The sequence below is a fragment of the Mustela putorius genome, unplaced genomic scaffold, assembly GCF_011764305.1.
Source record: "Mustela putorius furo isolate JIRA1106 unplaced genomic scaffold, ASM1176430v1.1 tig00000743_pilon_pilon_pilon, whole genome shotgun sequence".
Lineage (NCBI taxonomy): Eukaryota > Metazoa > Chordata > Mammalia > Carnivora > Mustelidae > Mustela > Mustela putorius.
Genome location: NW_025421464.1, coordinates 6,862,054 through 6,883,647, shown reverse-complemented (window position 1 = coordinate 6,883,647; position 21,594 = coordinate 6,862,054). Strand labels below are relative to the sequence as shown.

Sequence of the window (21,594 nt, the reverse complement as noted above, 5' to 3'; positions counted from 1 at the left end):
AAGTGGTGGTGACGGTCGCAATGGTGTTACAATGGTAAATCTGACGTATATTTTACTACCACAAAAAGAAAGTACTTCCTCTGTGCAGCCCCCCTGGACCCTTGTTCCTTTTAATCTGCAGCAGAATGAACCATGCCTTCATGATTCCTGCTCTATGTCTTCGCACTGACTTCATGCTGCCTTGTATAGTGATCAGTCATTTCACCTGTGACGGGACTGTATGCTCCCAAGGGACAGGGACTCCTAAGTGTCTCGTTCATCTTAGGAGCCCACCTAGTGCCCTGTGATGCCAACTCGGTGCTCCATAAAAGTGGATGCCCTCAATTTTCTTTCTTAAAAGACGGGAGGATTGGGGGCACCTGGGTGGCTCAGTCGTTAAGCACCTGCCTTTGGCTCAGGTCATGATCTGGGGTCCTGGGATCGAGCCCCACATCGGACTCCCTGCTCAGTGGGAAGCCTGCATCTCCCTCTCTCACTACCCCCTGCTTGAATTCCCTCTCACTGTTTCTCTCTGTCAAATAACTAAATAAAATCTTAAAAAAAAAAAAAGGTAGGAGGACTGTTTAAGCCAATCGACAAAGTTAGAGGTTTCCTTTCTGCCAGATGAAAGACCAACTGTGTATAGTTCCGAGTTTTGGGTTGGTTTGCAACAGTGTTAGTGACTCACTAACTCACTTCTGCAGGGCAGAAGACTACAGGCAGGAAGACTGTCAGGTCCTCCTGGAGCACACGGTGTGGCCTGCCCTTCCCTGGGAAGAGACCACCCTCTCCTACGTGCGCGCCCCAGTGCTCAGGCCTGGAGCAGCTGCCAGCTCCAGGGAAGGCTGGACTTTGGGAGCGCCGAGTAAGCAGTCTGCAGAAAGAGGGACTTTAATGAGCCATCAATTATTCCCAGCTCTCTTGGCACCCCCCATCAGAAGAGGAGGGAGGAAAATGGTGAGAAAGGGGACTGAGATACAACGGGAAAAGTCCCCTGCTGGGCTTGCCTCATCAGCGTTTTCCTGCGACCTCAAGGGATACATCAGCTGTCATCCTGCCAGCAAAACTTAGGAAATATGTAGGCCATAAAATCAAAGAAAGAGCTTGCATCTAATTAGTATGTTAAAAAAAAAAAAAAAAAAAAAAAAAAAGGAAGCAACCCAAACTGAAAAACAAAATTAAAATCAAAGAGGACAGACTGATGAGCTGGTTTTCTTTATGGGCCTTTGTTTTCTCCAGTTTTTGATGGAAGGAAGGGTGGAGGAAGAAGGGGGAGGGAGTGGAGGCTTTTAAAGGGGAGGGCCTGAGCAGAGCCTCGTCATCCACCCTGCCGCCAGCGGGCCTGACCCCTTTTCAACACCAACAGGGCCCTGAGGGGCTTGCTGGCTGCAGACAGGCAGGCCACAGGGCTCAGCTTCCTGGCACACCACCACACGCAGAAGGGCTTCCCCGAGGTGGGAGCGAGCCAGGGCGGGCGCCTGCAGTGCACAGAGGGTCGATAACCCTTTGATGTCCTGTCCTACCCCTGGGTCTCCTCTCTCTCTGCCTGGAATGTGTCTTTACCCCTGGAACACTCTTTCCATTCCTGGGAGGAGCCTCTCCCCACAGGAATGGCCTGTCCCTCCAGAACTGCTCTTACCACTCTGTTAGCAGGCATTCACAACTTCAACCAGCACTTAGCATGCTGTAATTAGTTCCGAGTATCTCTCCCCACCAGACGTGAAGTCTCAAAAATACGGCTCATGCTCACTCTCTTTGCCTCTCAAGTCCTGAACCCAGAGCCAGGCACTCGGCAAATGCCAGCTGAGAAGCTAGCTGCTGGAGCATGTATTTCGCTTCAAGTATGGCTGGTCACTTACACACCGGTGTCCCCCGGATTATAAACCCCATGAGGGCAGGCGCCGTGCAGCACTGGAGGATAGTATCCAGCACGGTGCTTAGCCCTGAGGAAAGTCTCAGCAAACATCTGCCAAATTCAACTTGCACAAAGGTGGGGCTGAAGTTAACAATATGTAAGATACTCAGTGGGTTCTCCTTCGGTGCCCAGCACGGCTCTGGGGGCTGAGGAGACATGGTGAACAAGCCAGACAACGTCCCTACGTTACAGAGCTTACATTTTCATGTGTGAGACACACAAAACGAGTAAACAAAGCCATAAATAAAAACAATTACAGATTGTAATAAAGGCTAGGAAGGAAATAAACTGGGTGCTATGATGGGAAGTAACAGATGGAGACAGCCGCACGGATTCAAGATGGAGTCTAGAGGCGGATCTGGCGGATTTACTACTCTGTGGCTGCACAGGGCGCGGAGGGAGAAAGAAGGGCTGGCCCGAGGCTCCGGCACAGCTGGGGGGGGGAAGAAAGCAACAGCGGACAGGACCAAGAGTGGCGGGAACACAGGCGGCATCTGTGCATCAGCAAACAAACCTCCACTCAGCGTCAGTGTGTGCCCGACACCCCACGAGACCCTGGGGGGCTAGACGGTGCTCTGAGGGAGACAGAGCCCGGCTCACAACCACTGGAAACTCCGTATAACCTAAGGTATACATGTGAGGATTTCACAAAGGAAACATCCACCTACTCCGTGTCAGTACCCGTTAAAACACCTTTTCTTCCTCAGAAGATCACTGCTTTGATTGCAGGGACGGAGGTGCAGGAAGAAGTAGAAATGCGAGAGAGAAGAGCTGAGAGTGATAAAAAGTTCTAATTGAACAAGTGGGCGTTAGACGGAAATGCCATTTAAGAACCGGAGATGCAAATCACCACAGCTACACCCCGGGGAGGAGGCGGCATCGCGGTAATTCAGGTGAACGCGACGCCGAGAGGGGAAGGAGCACCCGGGATGCTGTCGTGGAAGGCAGGGTGCTGGGCTTGTTTCGTGAACGGTTTCCCTTTCTGCTTTCTCTGAGGGAGAAAACAAGATTCTAATACCTCAAATTCTCCATCTGCAAAATGGACACGATGGCGGTCCCGCTGGCACCTGCCCGGGGCGGCTGTGCTGAACACGGGGCTTCCCATGCCTTCACACACACCGTTCTGTCGTTCTGGGATGTCCTGGCCCCAGCTGCTAAGACCCACTTCGATGCCACTTTCACAAGACTTGCCATAAGACTGTAGCCATGCCTCACTTACAGTAACGATGACGACAATTATCACCATCGTATTTCATAATATTCATAACAGCTAACAATTACGGAGAACTTATTAAGGGCCGGTATTTCAATCTATCATCTTATTTAATTTTCTCACCCATACTATGAGATCACATAGCAAATGGGTATCTCGCTCCAGGTGACACAGTAAGTAACAGAGCCAGGATTCAGTTCCAGGAGGCGGATCCCAGAGACCATGGCTCTTAACTTCTCTCCACCTTATTATTATAGATACCATTTATCTTCACATTTCATCCCCCCTGCCTGAACTGGGAGTTATAAGCCACTTACAGGCAAACCCTTAGAGTAAACCTAGCCTACTCCTTCACCTTGTAAATGGGCAGAATATGGGCCAGAGTGGGAGAATGAATATCTGCTCATAGCGACCAGTCTGTCCTGGCTCTCTCTGACCTCTGGCAGGAGCCATACCACGAAGTCCAATACGAGCATCTATACTGCTATGTGTGTGAGTCTGTGCTAAGGGGCCCACGGGCATGGCCGCAGAATCCAGCTCTGGTATCCTTGTGAGTGCGAGCCTGCTCACCACTGCAGGCCTCATAAGCCACTCCAAGCTGAGGAAGGTCCCAAAGATGTCACGGCATCTGAGGGACTCCCTGGGGTAACTGAGGGCAGGGGGGAGGCTCACCTGACCAAGCACTGTCTGGGTGGCAGGCACTACCTACCACTGGGCACTAGACTGGACGCTGTCATGCAGTGTCTCCTGAACCTTTGCAAAAGTTCTAGATCACACTCACACAGCTGGGGGAAGGCAGGGTCAAGGCTGGACGGCAGGTCTGCTCTTTCTGCCACACTACACTGCCTCAGATTCACTTCCTGCGGTCTTGCATGATTCTGGGGATTTCCTGTTACTTCCTTGGCTTTTTTTCTCCCAAAGAAAGCCATTTCCTTCCACTACATGTAGTTTGCAACTGGATTTTGTATTTGTTTTGTCTTCTTCTTTCTTTTAAATTCTTAACAAATATTTCTAAGCCTTGCTGCCTCTCGTGTGTTACACGTTCTTTAAATGCTGGAACGGAAGGGTCAGAGGCATAGAATGAATACCTAGGCTAGTCTTCGGCATCCTAACAGAGATGATCTGGACCCACAGTGCACGTGACAACACACTGAAGCCTGCGGTGCAGAGAATGCTGGGCACCAAATGCCGGGAGCCTCAGACACAAGCAGCACCAACTCACCCTTGATAATGTGTCTGACGATCTTGATGGAGCTCCCCCGCATGTTTAGGATCTGGTGAACCCTCTGGCGAATCTACGAGGAAGGGGAAGGGAGGGGAGAGAAAGGGAAAGCACCGTTTGTCCTGGCAGACACCAGCATCCATCCTGTGGAGAGCATGCCCCGCACACCCACCCCTGATGGAGCGGGCCCACACAGAGCGCAGGGAGGCAAGGAGAGTGGATCCCCTTCTTTCTCGGAGTCTCCGCCCAGGCAGGGGCTCAGGAAGGAGGCAGGCGTGGACAGGCCCGTTGGGGGCAGCCCCTCCTACCTGGGGCACGTTGGCATTGCAGATCTCCGCCATGATGTAGCAGATGTGCTGAAGGACAAAGAGCCCCGCGTCCAAGCGCCGGAGGTAGAACTCGTCCTCCGTGTCGTTGTCTATGATCTCCCCGCGCCGGACCATGTCCTGCAAGCAAATGAGCATTGGGGACAAATGAGCTGGCCAGTGAGCCCACAGTACACAAAAGAATGGCAACTACAACAACAATGACAAGAGCACCAGGAGACCATTCCATTGTGGTCTCCTGCTCCGCCCATTATCTTCTAAAGTCTCCTCCTTACCTTTTCATTTTTAATAGACTAGAGGCCCAGGGAGTCAGATTAAAGCCCCTTTTTTCCCTATGCAGTCAAGGCCATATTCAATCTGAAAAATAAGCTGACAGGGACACAAATCTCAGCTCTATCTGCTTCCAGCCATTCTTCACTCTTTGTTTCTGGCCCCCGTACATCACCTCTCTGGAAGACCTGTGGATCTCTTTCCCTTCCCAGTCAGGTGGAACTTGGGAGGAGTGGTCCCGTGTCCACAAGTCTGTCTTGCTGCCCTGGTGAGGCTGAGGGCGATGGCACAGGCCGTACGCGCGCCCCTCGGGCTCACACCACATCAGCAGCAAAACGCCACCACCCCTTCTGTGGCGCTTCACCAGCAGGCACTCCCCTAGGCCGACACCCCGACAAATGACAGGAGTCTCCTTCCTCAACCGCTGCAACTCCAGACCTATCCGTCTTGCTGTCCCCAGATGTATTCCTCTTTAGCAGATTCTTTTCTTAAACAGCTTTACTGAGATACAATTCACATACCACACAATTTGCCCGTCTAAAGTGCACCGTGTACCGGCTTCTGGTGCGCTCAGAGCTGTGTGACCGGCACAATGGTAGGACAAGTCCACCACCACCCCTGAGCCCCCCAGCTAGCAGATTATCACCGCCTCTGCCACCAGAGCTCCTCTTCCCACCTCTGGGCCTTCACTGCCTTCCCTCCTCGGGATCCTGGGGTATCTCTGAGGCCAGTGCTGCCTTTATGCTACCTCCACCGCTCGCCTTCCCTGGTGACAAGGCTAACACTGCTCCTCTCCACACGCCTCTTCTGCACACGACCTGCTCCCACACGCCATGCTCGCACGGATCCCCACCGTAACCCTCCTCCGTTGTTAACGCCCTGTCTCCAACTCCCTTCATTTCATAAGGGTGCACTATGAACTCTGGTAAGGCAGGGACTGAATTCTGTCTTCATGTCTCCACTCAGTAAACATCCACACACTGAACAAAAGGGAAAAGACATCTCTGTTTCGGGCTGTCGGCTCTCAGGAGTAGGAACTGGGAGTCGGACTCGTTCCATGTGACTGGCAGACTGGCTTGAGAAGACAGGTGCTTGACACATGCTTTTGATGACAACGATCCATTTCTTAATTCTGTCAGTAGTTTTATGGCTGCGGTTCCCTCTGACAGCTCGGGCTCCTGTCACTGATGGAAGCCCCTGGGACCCTGCTTTCCACTCTCCCAAACTTGGAGGACTTACTGCTTGGTCATCAATCTCCAAAGAGAACCCTTAGAGACTATTTAGACGCAGATAATGCTCTTCTTTATTTGCCCAAGGGGCCGGCCTGTAGCAACACAAGGCTACTTTTCATCTCGCTCCTAAAGGCCTCTGTCTGAGGCAAAGGACGGCTGTACTGTCTGGCAAATCAGCACCACTAATTCCTAGCTTCATTTAGTAGCAAATTCCTTGGTAATCTGGTAATGGTGTTAATGTTCATGAGGTAGTCATGGAGCACTGGACTGATGTCCGAGGAGTTTAAAAATAGAAGGGTCTCTTTACTTTCTCATTTACTCATAATTGTAACTTCCTGCTCCAGAACTCCTAAGTGTTCAGCAGCTGGGGGCACAGGAAGCAAAATCACTCCAGACTTCCACTCATGCAAAGAGCATTTGCTGCTAATACTTTACATTTCTATAATGCTGTAGAGTTTAAAGTGTCATTATATCTACGGTTCTGACTACCACATTGAAAGAGAGCCGGGGCGGGGGGGGGGGATTATTAATCCCATCGTACAAATCAGAATCAAAGGCACACAGAGGTTAAGTAAGTTGCCTGTAATTACATGATTACCAGTTACTAGAATATGGACCCCCTGGGGATAGGAATCCTGTCTGATTCACCTCTGAGGTGGAGAAGATGAACGTTAACACCAAGAGCTCAGATAGCAGCCCAGGTAAGCACCCAGCAGCAAGGGTGCCATTCTAAGCATTGACTTAAGGCAGAAAAAGAATGAAAATGGAGGTAAGGGGATGCTCTGGTCTTAGTCATGGAGGGGCCGACTGTCTGGGGAGGCCATAGGGACCCAGGAAATGACCAGAGAGTAATATGATATTAAAGATAATGACAGGTGGTGGGTGCTGATCAGGGTTGGCTAAGACAGGAGGGCACCCAGGAAGAAGGGACTCCCGGGCAGCCTTTCCAGCTCCTGAGAGACAGCAGAATGAAGGCCTTCAGGATGAGGCCTTACAGGGGTCTGAGACCTTGTGCGGCTCATTGCTCTCTGCTCACCAGCAACCCCGCCCCCTCAGCCCCCCTGCCTTGCACACAGAACAGACAGGCCTGCCCTCTGCTCTCTGCCTCTTCACCGTTGCTGGCGATGTTGGTACTAGTCCCACCCCCTAATCTCTATCATAATATAGTTAAAGCCTATAATGGGATATTGCTTTCAAAAATTTTCCTGAGAGTTTTGAAAACTTTTCAAAGTTTTCCAACTTGTAAACTTTTCCAACTACTAGGATTTTTCAGTCTGGAAAACCCTCAAGACTTTGATTTATCCATTTACGGCGTCTCCCATGACCCGCCTTCCAGCAGTTATTCCGATGTGTGCCTCTCACATGTAGGCTCCTTAGAAGTAAGAGCTGTGTTTCAGTCTTCTTTGTGCCCTAGAAAGCACCTCACATACCACTTTGAGCACAGCAGGCTCTTGGAAAGCATTTGTCAAACAGGACTGGGAAACGCAGCTAGAAGTTCAGTGCTGCTTAAGGAGCTGTGTGTGCTAAGACTCCCGTGGATAGGGAGAGGGGGAAGCATCAGACGTGGTGAGGGACAGGACCATGGTGGACCAGCTGATGGGGGCCTGAATGCTGGCGAGAGAACTGAGACACAATGGGCTGCAGGCTGGGGCGTGTGGGTGGCTCAGTGGGTTAAGCCTCTGCCTTCAGCTTGTCATGGTCTTGGGGTCCTAAGATCGAGCCCCTCGTCAGGCTCTCTGCTTGGCAGGGAGCCTGCTTCCTCCTCTCTCTCTGCCTGCCTCTCTGACCACTTGTGATCTCTGTCTGTCAAATAAATAAATAAAATCTTAAAAAAAAAAATTAAAAAAAAAAAAAGGGCTGCAGGCTGCCTGTGCAGGAAAATGTCAAACAGGGGAACAGGCAACTCCTGTGTGACAGACATGCCGGCTCACAGCCCTGAGAGGCAAGCAGAGTGCATGGCTGGGAGGCTGCAGTACCAGCCTCCGTGAGGAGCTGATCAGACGAAGGAGAGAAGAGGTGACGAAGCCCTTAGAGGTTTGCAAACATGGAAACTGGGAGAGGAACACATTTCGTTTGTCCACCTGATAAAGATTTCCTGAACACCAAAAGGTGGGCCAGGTACTGGATGATGAATTAAGAGTCCACATCGTCAAGGAGATTAGAGCCTAATAACATCGCCAAATTATTAATTTTTAAAAATGTAATAATGCCTATGATCAAGGGCCTCTCAAATGGTACCACATGCTGTGGGCACCCAGGACACACTTTGTCTGTCTGGAGGGGTCAAAAGACTTCATAGGAAATGTACATTTGAGGTGGACTCTGTAGGAGTCTGATAGGCTGAAAAGGGCATTCTAAGCAGAAGGAGAAACAGCATGGATCAAGGCACGGAAAAGTCAGCTTGGCTAGGGTGAGAGAGATCAACAGTGGAACATCAGTATCACTGAAAGAAAGGTTAGAAAGGAAGAAGGGAGTGTGGTTTTTTGCTTATAAAGACGCTGGCTGTCGGCAGATGATATTATTTTGATTGATTGCTACAGATGAGGCACTGTGGGAGGCCGTCTGAATACAGACCTCTGCCGCCACCATCCATCCACCTCAGAGGGCCAGCCAGTGTTTACGGAGGGCTCGTTGCGTGTCAGACTGAGTCTAAGTGCGTTTAAATTCCTTTGCTTCTCACAAATATTGGAGGAAACGGGACTCGGCAGAGCAGTCTCCCCAAGGCTAGTGGGTGGCAGAACTGGGACTCAAAACCAAGGCTCAAACCCGAGTTTCATGCTGCCATGTTTGCGTGGGTGCGGGTTTCGGAGCTGTTTCCGAGAACAAAGATGCTCACTAAGAGTGGTAGAGGCTCAAGAATGGAGCACAGCAAAATTAAGTTTCTTCCTTCCTGGTGCTTTTTCCTTTTCCACACTCTCCCCTACGATCTCATCTTCTTTTAACCAGACAGGCACATACTGTACCTTCCCGTTTCTCTAAATACTGTCATCCAGAAAGGACGGACCCAAGAGACCAATGCCAAACTCCATTTTTGTCTCTCTCCTTAGAACTTCAAGACTCTGACAACGTTCAAGTCAACATTCTACTTTTAGATATACGGCCAGATGATTTGAAAGGGAAAATTTCAAGTGTAGATCTGAGATGCGGCTTTAGCTCATCTCCAAGAAAGGCATCACCATCGCTGGGCTGAACATGCACGAAGATGAAGCAGAGATTGGCTTCTAAGACGAAGTCTCTGCCCTGACAGTTTCAGAAGCATCATAGAAACCAGCAAGCAGAGAAGGTGACTGCTGTCAGGATAGCACCTTATCTAGCCTGGTACGACTTGGTGGCAGGGAATATTTACTGCTGACTGCATTCAGAAAAGTTGAGCGGAAACGTGTACTCAGTGTTTAAAGGGAAATAAAAGAAGCAGGATGGTTATGTATCATTCTGAGAGCAAATAAGAAAGTTTGGGGAGGGGCGCCTGGGTGGCTCAGCAAGTTAAAGCCTCTGCGTTTGCTCACGTCATGATCCCAGGGTCCTGGGATCGAGCCCTGGATTGGGCTCTCTGCTCAGCAGGGAGCATGCTTCCCCCCACCCCCTGTCCCCGCCTACTGTGATCTCTGTCTGCCAAATAAATAAATAAAAAATCTCAAAAAAAAAAAAAAAAAAGAAAGAAAGAAAGTTTGGGGACAGTTCTTTTGGAATATCTTCTCGAGTTTTGGTCTGTCTTAAGAAGAAGGAGGATCATATATAACCTTTATTATAAATGGATTAATGAATTTCTGCCTCCTTTCTGGATTCTAAGATACCAGATTAAAAAAACTGATGTGTTGGGCGCCTGGGTGGCTCAGTGGTTAAGCCGCTGCCTTCGGCTCAGGTCATGATCTCAGGGTCCTGGGATCGAGTCCCGCATCGGGCTCTCTGCTCAGCAGGGAGCCTGCTTCCTCCTCTCTCTCTCTGCCTGCCTCTCTGCCTACTTGTGATTTCTCTCTGTCAAATAAATAAATAAAATCTTTAAAAAAAAAAAAAAAACTGATGTGGACATAAGGAAGTGGACCTAACCGTGGAAAGACTTCTCGGGGTGTCTGAGTCTCCAAGATAGTTGCTGGTACAACCCAACTCATGATCATCTGGCTAGGATTCAGTCTCTGAAGTAATAGAAAAGTAACATTAACATTCTAGCATCACCACAAGCTTTTCCCTACTGTCTTATTTTCCTCACAGAAGGCTCTGGAAGAACTGAAGGAGTCCGATTTAGAAAACTCTGATGGTTACATACTAGTAGCACATAAGTAGACTTGCCTCACTAGCGGTAGGGAGCAAATGACTTCTGCCCCATTGACCAGTGAGACATCCTTCAAAGTGACTGACAAGGAAAAGAGTGAGGCTGGCTGGCCCACGCAGAGATTAAACCTGCAGCTCCCCAGCCTCAGCACGTGGGCACCAAACCTAGTAACATGAGTATAACAGGCCCAAACATGAGTATAATAGCCCCATTCTAAAAAGATACCTAACCTCCCTTGCCTTCTTTCCCTCTTAAGAGATCCTCTGACATTACAAGAAGCATTTAGACACTGGGTTTTCTGAATGATGATGTATTAATTCTACAAACAGGTTCCTCTGCCAAGATTGGACAGAGTACTAAATAAACTAACACTTGCTAACTTACTGGTGTCCTTAGAGAGGTCATCTAACTTTTCATGGCCTTGGCTTCTTTGCTTGGAAACGAGAAGCCTGCCCTGGATCAGGGAAGGAAAACAGGTTTCACCTGGAGTGCCCACTCTCATGCACCTCAGTGGTGGTCAAGTGCTCAACGTGGAAAAGGGCTGGGGGACTAATGGGAGCTTGTGCAGGAGGAGCCCTGAGACCAGTTAAGCTGTATCTGCGCTGACGGCAGGGTGGGGAGTGGCAGGAGGCGCCAACTGTCTCCCTGATCTCGTGCTCTAGATGGCTCCTTTCAGCTTTGATAAACCAGGGCAAATCTACAACTGAGCCACCTCCATCACCAGACAGGATGGATTTCTGCCTGTATCTGGGTGTGGGTATGGACGGACTGAAGCTGTTGACTGGTGGTGCTCCCAGACAGTCAGAAGAGCCACTGTGACAAAGGCCTCAGGTAGGAGACAGGGAGCATCACCCTGACATGACGTAGTGGTCAGCACTGACAACGAGCTCATTCTCTCACAGTAAATTAGACTTCCTCGTCCCAAAGAGATGAGCCCTGGATCTGCTGCTACATTGGACAGGACATCTTTAAACAATCTAGACATGAAAATCGAGTGTTCTTCAAATGGCAAGACGATTAACAGAGATTAAAGAGAAATTCCAAAAATCCAGTAACTTCCTCAAGTATCGTAAACATATCTACTTTAAAAAATTTCAGAGTGACTGTCTGCCTGTGCTTGCTCTCGCTTCTCTCTCTATGACAAATAAATAAATTAAAAAAAAAAGATTGCAGAGTGAAAATGTGTGTGTACACTAAACTACATCTAAAATGAGACAGGTGAGTTAAGATGTAAAGGAAGTCTTCCACAAATTCATTCAACTCTCACCGCTGTGGCGAGTGAAGGTGATGGTCCTCTTTGTGAAGCTATGACAACTCGACATCCACTGGAGTGCTTTCTACTTTTGAGAGCAAAGTATCTTCATTAACCTCACTTGCTGTCTATGCCCTGTGTTGGGCATTTCCAGATTTCACAGATGGAAAAACTGAGACAGATGTCAAATGATTGTCACTGAGTTTCGGTTAAAGACTCTGGTGGAACATGATTTCCTAGTCCAAGACCTTTTTCTATTTGTCCTTTCACTCTGGCAAGAGATGGGATGTAGCACATGGAAAATGACAACAGCAACCTTTCCTGAGTCCTCACTGTGTGCCAGGTGCTGGGCTAAGCACTTTCATGGATTTTTCCTCATGAGGAGTTGGGAACTTTGTGTCCGCCTTTCAGATGGGAAAGGAAGGCTTATAGAGGTGGAATGTCTCCTAAGGCCACAAAGCTCATGGTTGAGTAAGAGTTGAAGACAGGATAAAACACACACAGTTTGGCTCCAAGCCTGTGATACCTTTCACAGTCCAAAGAAGGAAAAACTTTGTTTTATAGACCTTTTCCATTATTAGCATATGAACAAAGAGCATTTTTTTCTTGATGCCCTATCTAGGGTCTAATGCAAACCAGCTATATTAAATGTGTGGTCCTCTTGTGTCTTCCTGGGCCTGTCTTTTCCTTGTAAATTAAAGAAATTAAAAAATAAATAAATAGAAATTTAAAAAAAGGCAAAGGGGGCCTGGGGGGCAGGTTAAGTAAGTGTCTGCCTTCGGCTCAGGTCATGATCACAGGGTCCTGGGATTGAGCCCTGCATCAGGCTCCGTCCTCAGAGGGGAGTCTGCTTCTCCCTCTCCCTCTGCCACTCCCCCTGCTTGTGCTCTCTCTTTGCAAGCATGTTCTCTCTCAGATAAATAAATAAATCTTTTTTTTAAAAAAAGGTGCACGTGTGTGTCTGTTTGTGTGTGTGTGTGTGTGTGAATCTACAACTAGGCTAGCAAATTCCACATGCAATTTGGAAGAGTTGAAAAAAACGGAAGACACTCAGAAAGGTTTTGTGTTGCTCATTCCACGAGAGAAGGCTAGAATAAAAACTTAGATGGTAATTCAGTGAATGGCGCATTAAGTAGAACAGATTGCAATTCACAGCAGCATAAGCCTGTTTGGGGACTGCTAAAATCAACAGATTCATCTCCAAAGATACACAAGGAGGTGGTACGTGTGGTGTCAAGGTGCCATTTCTGCAGGGCTGTGTGTTGTTTTCTCCTCCCCCAGCCATATCCTCACTTTAAATGTTAATCTGTCGTCAGGAGCACTACCGAATCACCACCTTTCCACGAGCCTCTATCTCTCGCAGCAGGCAAGTCACAAGCCTCCAAATGAGCATGTGGATGCCATTTCTAATCTGCCCCTGACAGGCAGCGAGCTGCCCCTCGCTGATGGAAGGAGACAGTCATAAAAGAAGCTGCTATGTAGCCAATAAGAATTCCTCTTGCCTTAATAAGAGGGGACGCGACTCAGAGCCCCGATGGGTCACAGTTACGGTCTGTAGTCATGGGTAAGAACGCCCCACCATTTACAAAAGGCCCATCTCTTTTTTCTTCAAAAGCAAGGGAAGAGTTTAAGCCACGGGAGAGACAGGTAAGTGGAGCTGTGTGTGTTGAGGTGTGGGGGTGGGGTGCGCACAAACACCAGCAAATGAAACCTTCTTCTAAGAGCTTCTAAAATAGGGCAGACTATTAGAGAAGGATCCTAGAGACGGCCAGTCATTTTTAGCTGGGGAAACCGAGGCTGAAGAAATAACAAACAGGATTTTGGGGGGAGGGGAGAATGCGTAACTAACTGGCAGAAACTCTCATAAGGGTCCAAGAACCTCAGGCCAGACCCTTGTCCACGGTGGAGAACTGATTATGTGTTAGGCCAAATCCTAGCACACATGCATGTGACTCGTTGCTATAAACAATCTCATTAATCTTTAAAATGGCAAAGTCACTGTGAAAACTAAAACACGCAAAGGACAAGTCATCTCCCCCAAAACAGAGGTCGTGTGTGGCTGAGCTGAGATTCAACCTTGGGCCGCATGACCTCAGGATTCACGCTTCCTTCTAGCTACCATGTCTCCATGATGCGTGTGTCTTCCATTTCTACATTTCTAAATTTACTGAAAAAACAAAACAAAACAAAAAATACCCATGACTGCTCATCTGAATCTTGACAACATATAAGCCAGGCTTGAGAGAACCGGAGCTTCTGCGACAGCAGATACAAGAACACAAGGCCAGAAAATAACAGTCCTGTTGGAGGTGCCGAGGAAGGAAGATCAGGACAGGCTTGTGGAGCCTCAGCTTTAGAGAGAGAGAGACAAGTATACAGGCCAAAAACACTTACAATAATAGCTACCACTTATGGCATACTTGCTTGTGCCAGAAACTGTTCCAAGTGATTTCTGTATATTGATCTATTTCATCCTCCCTGTAACCCTTCAATATAGGTATTACCATTCTCCCCTTTTTCCTGACGAGGAAACTGAAGCAGAGGCAAGATTTGGGTCTACGGCTTGCAAGCTGCTGCGCACAGGGAGCACAGAGCACAGGGGTGGGGGGAGCAGCATGGGGGCCGGGACGCTTTCTGCAGGCACTGGCCCAGCAACACTAAGCAGCATGCTTGGCACATGGTACACACTCAACATGCATCTATTGACAGACTTTTCTGCCAAAGCTCTTGAGGATACAGAGGAATTAGCCAGCTGCAGGAGATGGCTGTGGGAAACATGGTACGGAGAGGTATTCTGGGCAGAGAAGAGAAAGGTTAGGAAGGCACAGGTGGTACAGAGCTGTTTTTGCACGTCACAAGGGGAGGGGCGGTAAGGGATGCAGCCCTGAGGTGGGGAGGCAGGGGCAGGCAGGGGCCCCGGTGGGAGAAGCCTAGCAAGGCCTGGAAGGAATTTAGAGCATATCCTGCAGGTAACACAGAGCCAGTGTGTACTGGGTTTGGGTAGGTGAGTAGCATAGCTGCATTTTCAGTTTCAAAAAAATCTCTGGTTACTGTGTAAGAAATGGATCGGAGAGGAAACAGGTTAGCGAGGAGGGTGCTGCACTCCTACAAGAAGAAAAGATGCTGGCTGCCCAAGTGTCCACGGTGGTAGTGAGGACAGGGAACATGAAGAGGATGCATAGAGATCAGAGGTAAAACTTACCAGACGGACCCAGCAGGCAGAAAGGAGGAAACAGATGCAGCGCAGGTTTCTGACCTGGTGACACTGGTGACTGGCCCCGGTGCGGTGAAGGAGGGGAGGGGATGATACACGGATAGGGCCACAGACCAGGCTTTGGACTGGCTGAGCCACAAAAGCCTCTGCGTGATGGCCCGTGGGAGGGGCTATGAGAGTCAGCAGACACCCGGGAGTCCCTGGCGCACAGCCCTAGAGCCTATGAACCCCGCTGGAACAGGAAGGCAGGGAGGATGACAAAAGCCAAACAGAGCACGCAGGGCCACACTGCGAGGTAAGTGGGAGTGGCACAGGATCAGAACTGAGCTCCTCTGACTTCCCCTCTACTGGCAGAAAGGATGACGGACTGGGAAGGGGGCAGGCAGGGGGGTTACGGAGGGTAAAAGTGCACATCAGCAGGCATCTAAAAGAGAGGAAAAAGCACCAGGACACACCCTCCCCCACCATCACTGGCTTCTACTGGCTATCAGCTGTGTCCTGGCAAATTCTTGAACAGAGAGAGTCTGGGAACGACTGGCTTAAAGAACAGCTGAGGAACTCTCAGCAGGATTCTCTTTTTAAAGCGCATCCCAGAAGCCTGACGCCCAGTTAGCAGAAGAATCAATGGCAGTCTCCTACTTCTCCTGTCTACATCCTTCCCCAGTGCTCTAGGATCACGTTCTGCACGCATCCACTCCTGTGCTCCCCCCGCTCTGTACAGATCTTTAAATGAGTTTCAAATGCTAAGGAAATAGTCCAAGTCTGTTCCAGACATCAAGTCCTGTGGATACTGTTTCATTACAAGGAGTCCATCTTTCTCTTTCCAGGATAAAGCCTAGAATGATTTAACTGTGGCAAAATTAGCATGCAATTTGTAAGTCATTATAGTGCAAAGTATGTGGTGAGAACACTTTATTGAATAAACCTGCTGAGTATAATTTTCCCAGGAACTAAAAAAGGGAAACCTCTCTCCAAGGCTCTCTTCCCTCTTAAAATCCCTGCCAGTACCTATATAATTATGTCTCAGTCTGACAGTCAGAAGCCAGGCATCTCTGTACATTTAACCAAGAGAAGCCAGAAGGAACCAACGAGAAGTCAGGACATCTTCCCAATAACAGGGACCTTGCTGTTTTCCGGGCTTGGTGTTGGTTTGGGAGTCAGGTGAAATCTGCTGAGACAAGCATCCTGAATATTTACAGATCACGGAGAAGTGAGGCTCACTAGAAGAGTCTAAGAATTACATGCCCTTTAAAAGTTCAGGTCAAATCTTGTTAACCAGGAGCCCCGAGGGCATGTCCAGATACACTGTGGCCCTGAGTCGGGCAGTCACGGAAGACATACCAATGCAGTGGGCCACGGCCCCAGACGTGGAAGTCTCTGCCAGTCACAGATTATTGCAGTAATGTGAATGTGTATACAGTTACCAGCTTGTCCTGTAGACTCTTCTAAATAGGCCTGTTTCACCTTACTGAACACCGCCACAGGTAGGCCACAGAACCTACAAAGAGGTCCTGAGATACTTTTGATGATAAGGCTAATCATAGAGCAAACCAAAAAAGAGGGTTAAAAATGAGAGTTAAGGAACAATGTAGGAAAAAACCCTCAGACCTTCAATTTTCCTTAATACTCAGGGACAAATACTAATTTCATCTCGTAAGTGATGGTCCTTCATTTAGTGCATGTCAATCACTATGTAAGTCCTGAGAAAATGATGAACAAGAGAGATTACAGCCCCAGAGACAGAGAATAAACAAATACTGAGAAGTGATGAAGGGCCCTGGAGATTGGGGTGATGCTACTTTACGCACAGTGATGACCGAAAACTCTCTGACGGGGTGACATTTAGGCTGAGACCTGAAGGTGGAGGGAAGCTCCAGCAAGGGAAGAGCCAGGACAATGGGGAGAAGCAACTGCAAAGGTGCTAAGGCAGGAAGGAGTGCCCAGGTGCGGGAGAGGACACTAAAGAAACGGGGGGCACCCGGATCATGCGAAATGTTGCAGTCCTAGGGGAGTTAGGAAGTGTGTGTGTATGCAGGGTGATGGGGTACAGAAGTCCTTAAAGAGACAACGAAAGGTTCTCTGGCCACCGGCTATGTGCCAAGCCCTGTGAAAGAGCTTTCAGGTGTTAGGTCACCAAATCCCTTCTGAATGCACCAAGGTACACAGGTTGGGACATACACCTTAGAAAGAAAACACTATTAAGCAACAAAATAAGGCTGAGAAGTTAAGCTACTTGTCCGAAGTCAGAAAGCAGAAATAAGCCGGGCTCTAGAGCCCACATTCTCCCGTCTCACCCTCTTCTCCTGGGGTTTAACTTCCCACTCACCCCCCCAAACTCGGCTCTCCCTGCCCCTCCTTTGCTCCTGCTCCTCTTCAGTTGGAAATGCCCGATGCATCTCTGTCTTCTAACGTGCAGCTCGTACCCTGCATCATACATAAACAGCTGAGGGTCCTGCAGGGTGCAGTCCACAGCTCCCATCCTTGGGCTTCTCTAGGCCTCGTCAGTAGCACCGCTCCTGGGGCCCCTTCTTCCATGGGCACTTCCAACTCTCACCCCCTGCCAGTGGCTGGCCCGGTGCCTCGCAGAGAGCAGGCGCCTGAGAAATATTTGCCAAATGACTGGATTCTGTCCAGTGACTCCTGGTCAATTGCAAACCACGGCCATTCGCACCGTGCCCGTGGATGTCTGAAGTGTACAGGGAAGATGGGGTTTCTGAGACACTAAAGCTGTCAATACCTGACCTGCCTTATCTGGGGGCAGTCCCCGACCCTGCTATCTAAGTTTTTTTTTGTTGTTGTTGTTGCAGACTTGGTGGAGTGTGGAAGTCTGGGAGATATTTATTCATTACTGATCTGACCGTCAATGTCATCAAATGCATGAGAAATAAGCATTCAATTCGAGTTAACAAATATTTGCTGAGCTCCCAAGGGGTGTAGGACACCTGAGTTTAACAGAGATGGGTGGGGTGAGGCAACAAATTGCTTATGACTTAAGAGAGAAGAGTGCATGAAGGAGAGGTGAAAAAGAGGTCGTTCTGTTCCAAGTCACTCTACACCTGCCAGGCGGCTGCACCTGCCAGGATGGAGCTAGAGTGCTGGCAGAGAGCACTGCTCGCTAATGCATCCCTCGCCCTAGCACCCCGCCCTGTCTCTCTGAGCAACACTGGGGCTGCTGAGCACTAATGGCCTTGGAATGTTTGCCAGTGCCCAGCAAAACGGCCTTGGCATCAAGGAGACAGATGTTTGTCAGGGAACGGCAGGAGCCCCGGTGCCCGTGGTACACAGGCCCTCTGTGAAGGCCGGGGGAGAGTGGCTGTGGCGATTACTCTCCGTCAGTGCTAATCAATTTCACACCCTCTTCAGCGCTGATAATAGATAATCTTGCGGGAAGCGGGCCAAGTTTCCTAACGGCTACATGCAAGCTGCTCCCTCACGCCCCACAGCTTACTCGGTCGCCTTCAGAAAAGCCATCTACTCCAGCTTCCCCTCAAACGAAGTAGATGATGGGGCCAACACTCTGGTCTGTTAGGGGGACTCCTTCTGGGACAGATGGCAAGGAGGATGCCCTCAGGAGAAGGGCCGCCTGGCTCACTTTAAAAGCTGCGCAAGAACGAACACCAAGCAGCAGCGGCTCTCAGAAATGTAGCGACGTGCTTTCTGTACTTTATGCTTCCTCTTTATAATAACCCCCAAAGGGAAGTGTTATTTCCATTTTACAGATGACACAACCGAAGTTTAGAGAGGTCAACTCATTTGTCCAAGGTCTCAGAGCTAGGACGTGGCAGAGTTGGAATCCAAACCCAGGGTTCTGTGACTCCCCACTCACCCAATACTTTCTCGGAGGCTGCCGCTCCTCTGATGAAGGGCCGCGTGGTCACCGATCACCCCCTCCCTGTGCTCTTACTCCACCCCACTGCTAGAAGCCGGCCCAGTGACCCACGGATGTGCGCTTGAACCTGAGGGGCAACACTGAGTTGGAAAGATCTGAGAGGTGTTTGCTGATACCACATTATAGCTAAGAAGCTGGCTACATGAAGCATGGTGACAAGCCAGGGCCACACAGTGATGGAGAGGGGTGCCTGCCTAAAATTCTAGGTCCCTCAACTCCCAGGTCTTCCCTTTACCCCGAAAATCTCCTCTTGCAGATAACATAGGTCTTCAGTCAGAGCTGGAGTTCTAACTGTCTTGTGGCTGTTTCCCCACAAAAGTCTAGGGAAATTTCTTCCAATTATCATTCAGACGAAGAGAAAGAAGACATTACTCTGCCACTTAAACAGTCACTAAGTGTCCACCATGCACAAGTTACTGTAAAGGGAAGAAAGGATGGAGAAGGAAACCCCAGTCAAAAATAAAGGGGGTGAGAGGGCAGAACAAGCACTGCGCGTGCAACACGCTGACTTTTGCAGTCCAGCCTCAGGATTCGGAGCCTCTGCCTTTATCTTGTAGGAGTATCCACTGCATAAACAGGAATGTCCCAGTCAGTCAATTCAATCAATCAACAAACATCTGAGGACTTACTAGGGGGAGGGAGATCCTGTGCACCCATAGCGACCTGTCCCCTGGCATTCATAAAGGAAGGTATAGCTTATGAAGTGGGGGCGGTGGTTACGAAGGGGTGAAGAGAAACAGGACACAGACAAGAGGGTCGCTGTCTCCCCATAAGCTCGGGGCCCTTACCCTGGCCTGAGGCCTAGCTTGGGGGCAAATGCCAGCGCAGTCCCCTGTGCGCTGGGCTCTGCCCCACAGCTGCGCTGCTCCACCACAGATGGGAGCTGGGGCCCAACTCTGGCTCTCCCACCTGTGCGGCTCAAAAGCCTCCAGTATATCTTTAAGGCAAGAAGAACAAAAGAGAATGGAACGATAGAGCAAATCAAGATCACAAAGAAAATGAAGTCTATTAGAGACTTTGAAAAAAAGCAAGGCAAGGATCCTCTGGCAATGTGACCGAAGACTGAGGAATGTCTTGCGGGGAGGAGACCAGACATTAAACAACACAAATGCCTGCCCCCAATGAAGGTGACAGATGAGAAAGGTAGAGGCCAGAGATGGCAGAGAACAAAATGGAAGCAGGTGGAAAGTACAGAAGGCAGGGTAGCAGCATAGCAAGCACAACTCAAGAAACAAACCTGACAGGCTTCACTTCCCTCAGCAGCCATGAGGGGAAGAAATTAGGGTCAGTCCTCTGGAACCTGGTACACAGGCTTTGCTGCAATACCTCTGAGGCCCTTTCTCCAGGTCTCCAGTTTTTCTTATGTCAATGAGTGACCTCGACCTTTCCTTCCAGTTCTTATCCCATGATCACCCTTCCCTCGGACGCTTCCCCTATGACTACAGAAGCCAGCAGGGTGTGAACCAAGATGGACTCTGCCAGCTCTGCCAGCGTGGAACCAAGTCACTACACCGCACTTTGGCCAGATGTTTTAAGAGCAGCTCATGTCAAGGGTACTTGTGCTATCACCCAGACCCCCGGCTGGACAGGGATCATTCCGACACGTCCTCCCTCTTAAAGGACATGCACTCCTATTAGAAGATCTAACCACTGGCAGACTGTCACCTGCTCTGCTCTAACAGGTTAGGCGGCACATGAGGGTAGGTGGTACCTCTGCCCTTTCCTGTCCTATGGGGACAGAGAAGGTACAAAGGGACCCAAATGAAATGCCAAGTCGACGGTCAGCAAAAGACAGGCAGGGATACGTACGTGTTTCTCCCCTTCAATCTTCTTGTCCGCCACCTGCATTGCATCCAGATACTTAAAATGCAACTCCATCAGTCTGTCAACCTGAAAGAGAGATATTTCAGACATGAGTGAGAAGGAAAAAGAATACCAAGGCAAGAGAACAGTGGGGATCCCATTCATCTCACTGTCACTCCGTACAATAGGAGACCCACTCTCCCACTTCTGACATCGAGGATGAGCTCTGCTCAGGAACACAGCAGGAATGGATTGAAGAGCCGGGGCAGAACAGGCCAACACCTAGGATGGGTGCAGTCCGAACACACCCATTCCTCAAAGGGCACTGCATTCCGGCCTTCGAGGGCTCCTGTGAATTCGAGTTGTTAAAAACAAACAGATAAATAAAAATTCAAGTCCCTTCTTGCAAAGAGAAGGAGCCTGAAGTTACATACTTGGTATTCACTTAGAACTTTATAGAAATTTCTTTCTTCCATCTGAAACCTTTCATGTTCAGATTCTACCCCAGAGCTGATCTTTTTTTAAAAAGGTCTGAGTAAAATCTCTTTAGTTGCTTTCGAGTTAGAAGAGAGTACACGAAAAAAACTCTTTCAGCAACTTAAGAAAAGGCCCTGACTTCTGCTCAGCAATAACTTAAAAATCAGTTTTCAACTTAGCAAAAGTCATGCTTCAAACATGGCCCAAGGAACACTTGGTGGGTTTGAAAAAGTTTCATTTTTCCCTAAGACTTCCAAAAGACTGAACAAACACCGTGAAACCAGCTTAGAGTTCTAAACTATCTCTTTACTAGGATGGCACCACCACGGCTCTTGGCAACCCTGATATTTACTCAAGAGCTTATAGTGGTTAACACCAGATGGTGCTTCAACACGCCCTCAGAGTCCAGGAGGACTGTACCCAAATCTTCTCTGGATAACAATGACGACCCCAAGATCTTATATATTTCAGTTGATGGAGTATCTTCGTGTCCATTATTTCCTTACACCTTAAAAAAAAAAACCCTGAGAAC

At 49.1% G+C, this 21,594-nt stretch overlaps 1 protein-coding gene across 1 annotated transcript in view; it reads right to left on the bottom strand.

Moving 5' to 3' along the window:
* Positions 1-21,594, bottom strand: part of CTNNBL1 (catenin beta like 1) — a 161,676-nt gene that overhangs the window by 5,942 nt on the left and 134,140 nt on the right. Inside the window, exons 13-15 of the mRNA XM_004746461.3 lie at positions 20,592-20,672; positions 4,638-4,775; positions 4,330-4,402 (exon numbers count right to left, since the gene is read on the bottom strand). Coding sequence (XP_004746518.1) covers positions 4,330-4,402; positions 4,638-4,775; positions 20,592-20,672 — 292 coding nt within the window. The remainder of the gene's footprint in view (positions 1-4,329; positions 4,403-4,637; positions 4,776-20,591; positions 20,673-21,594) is intronic.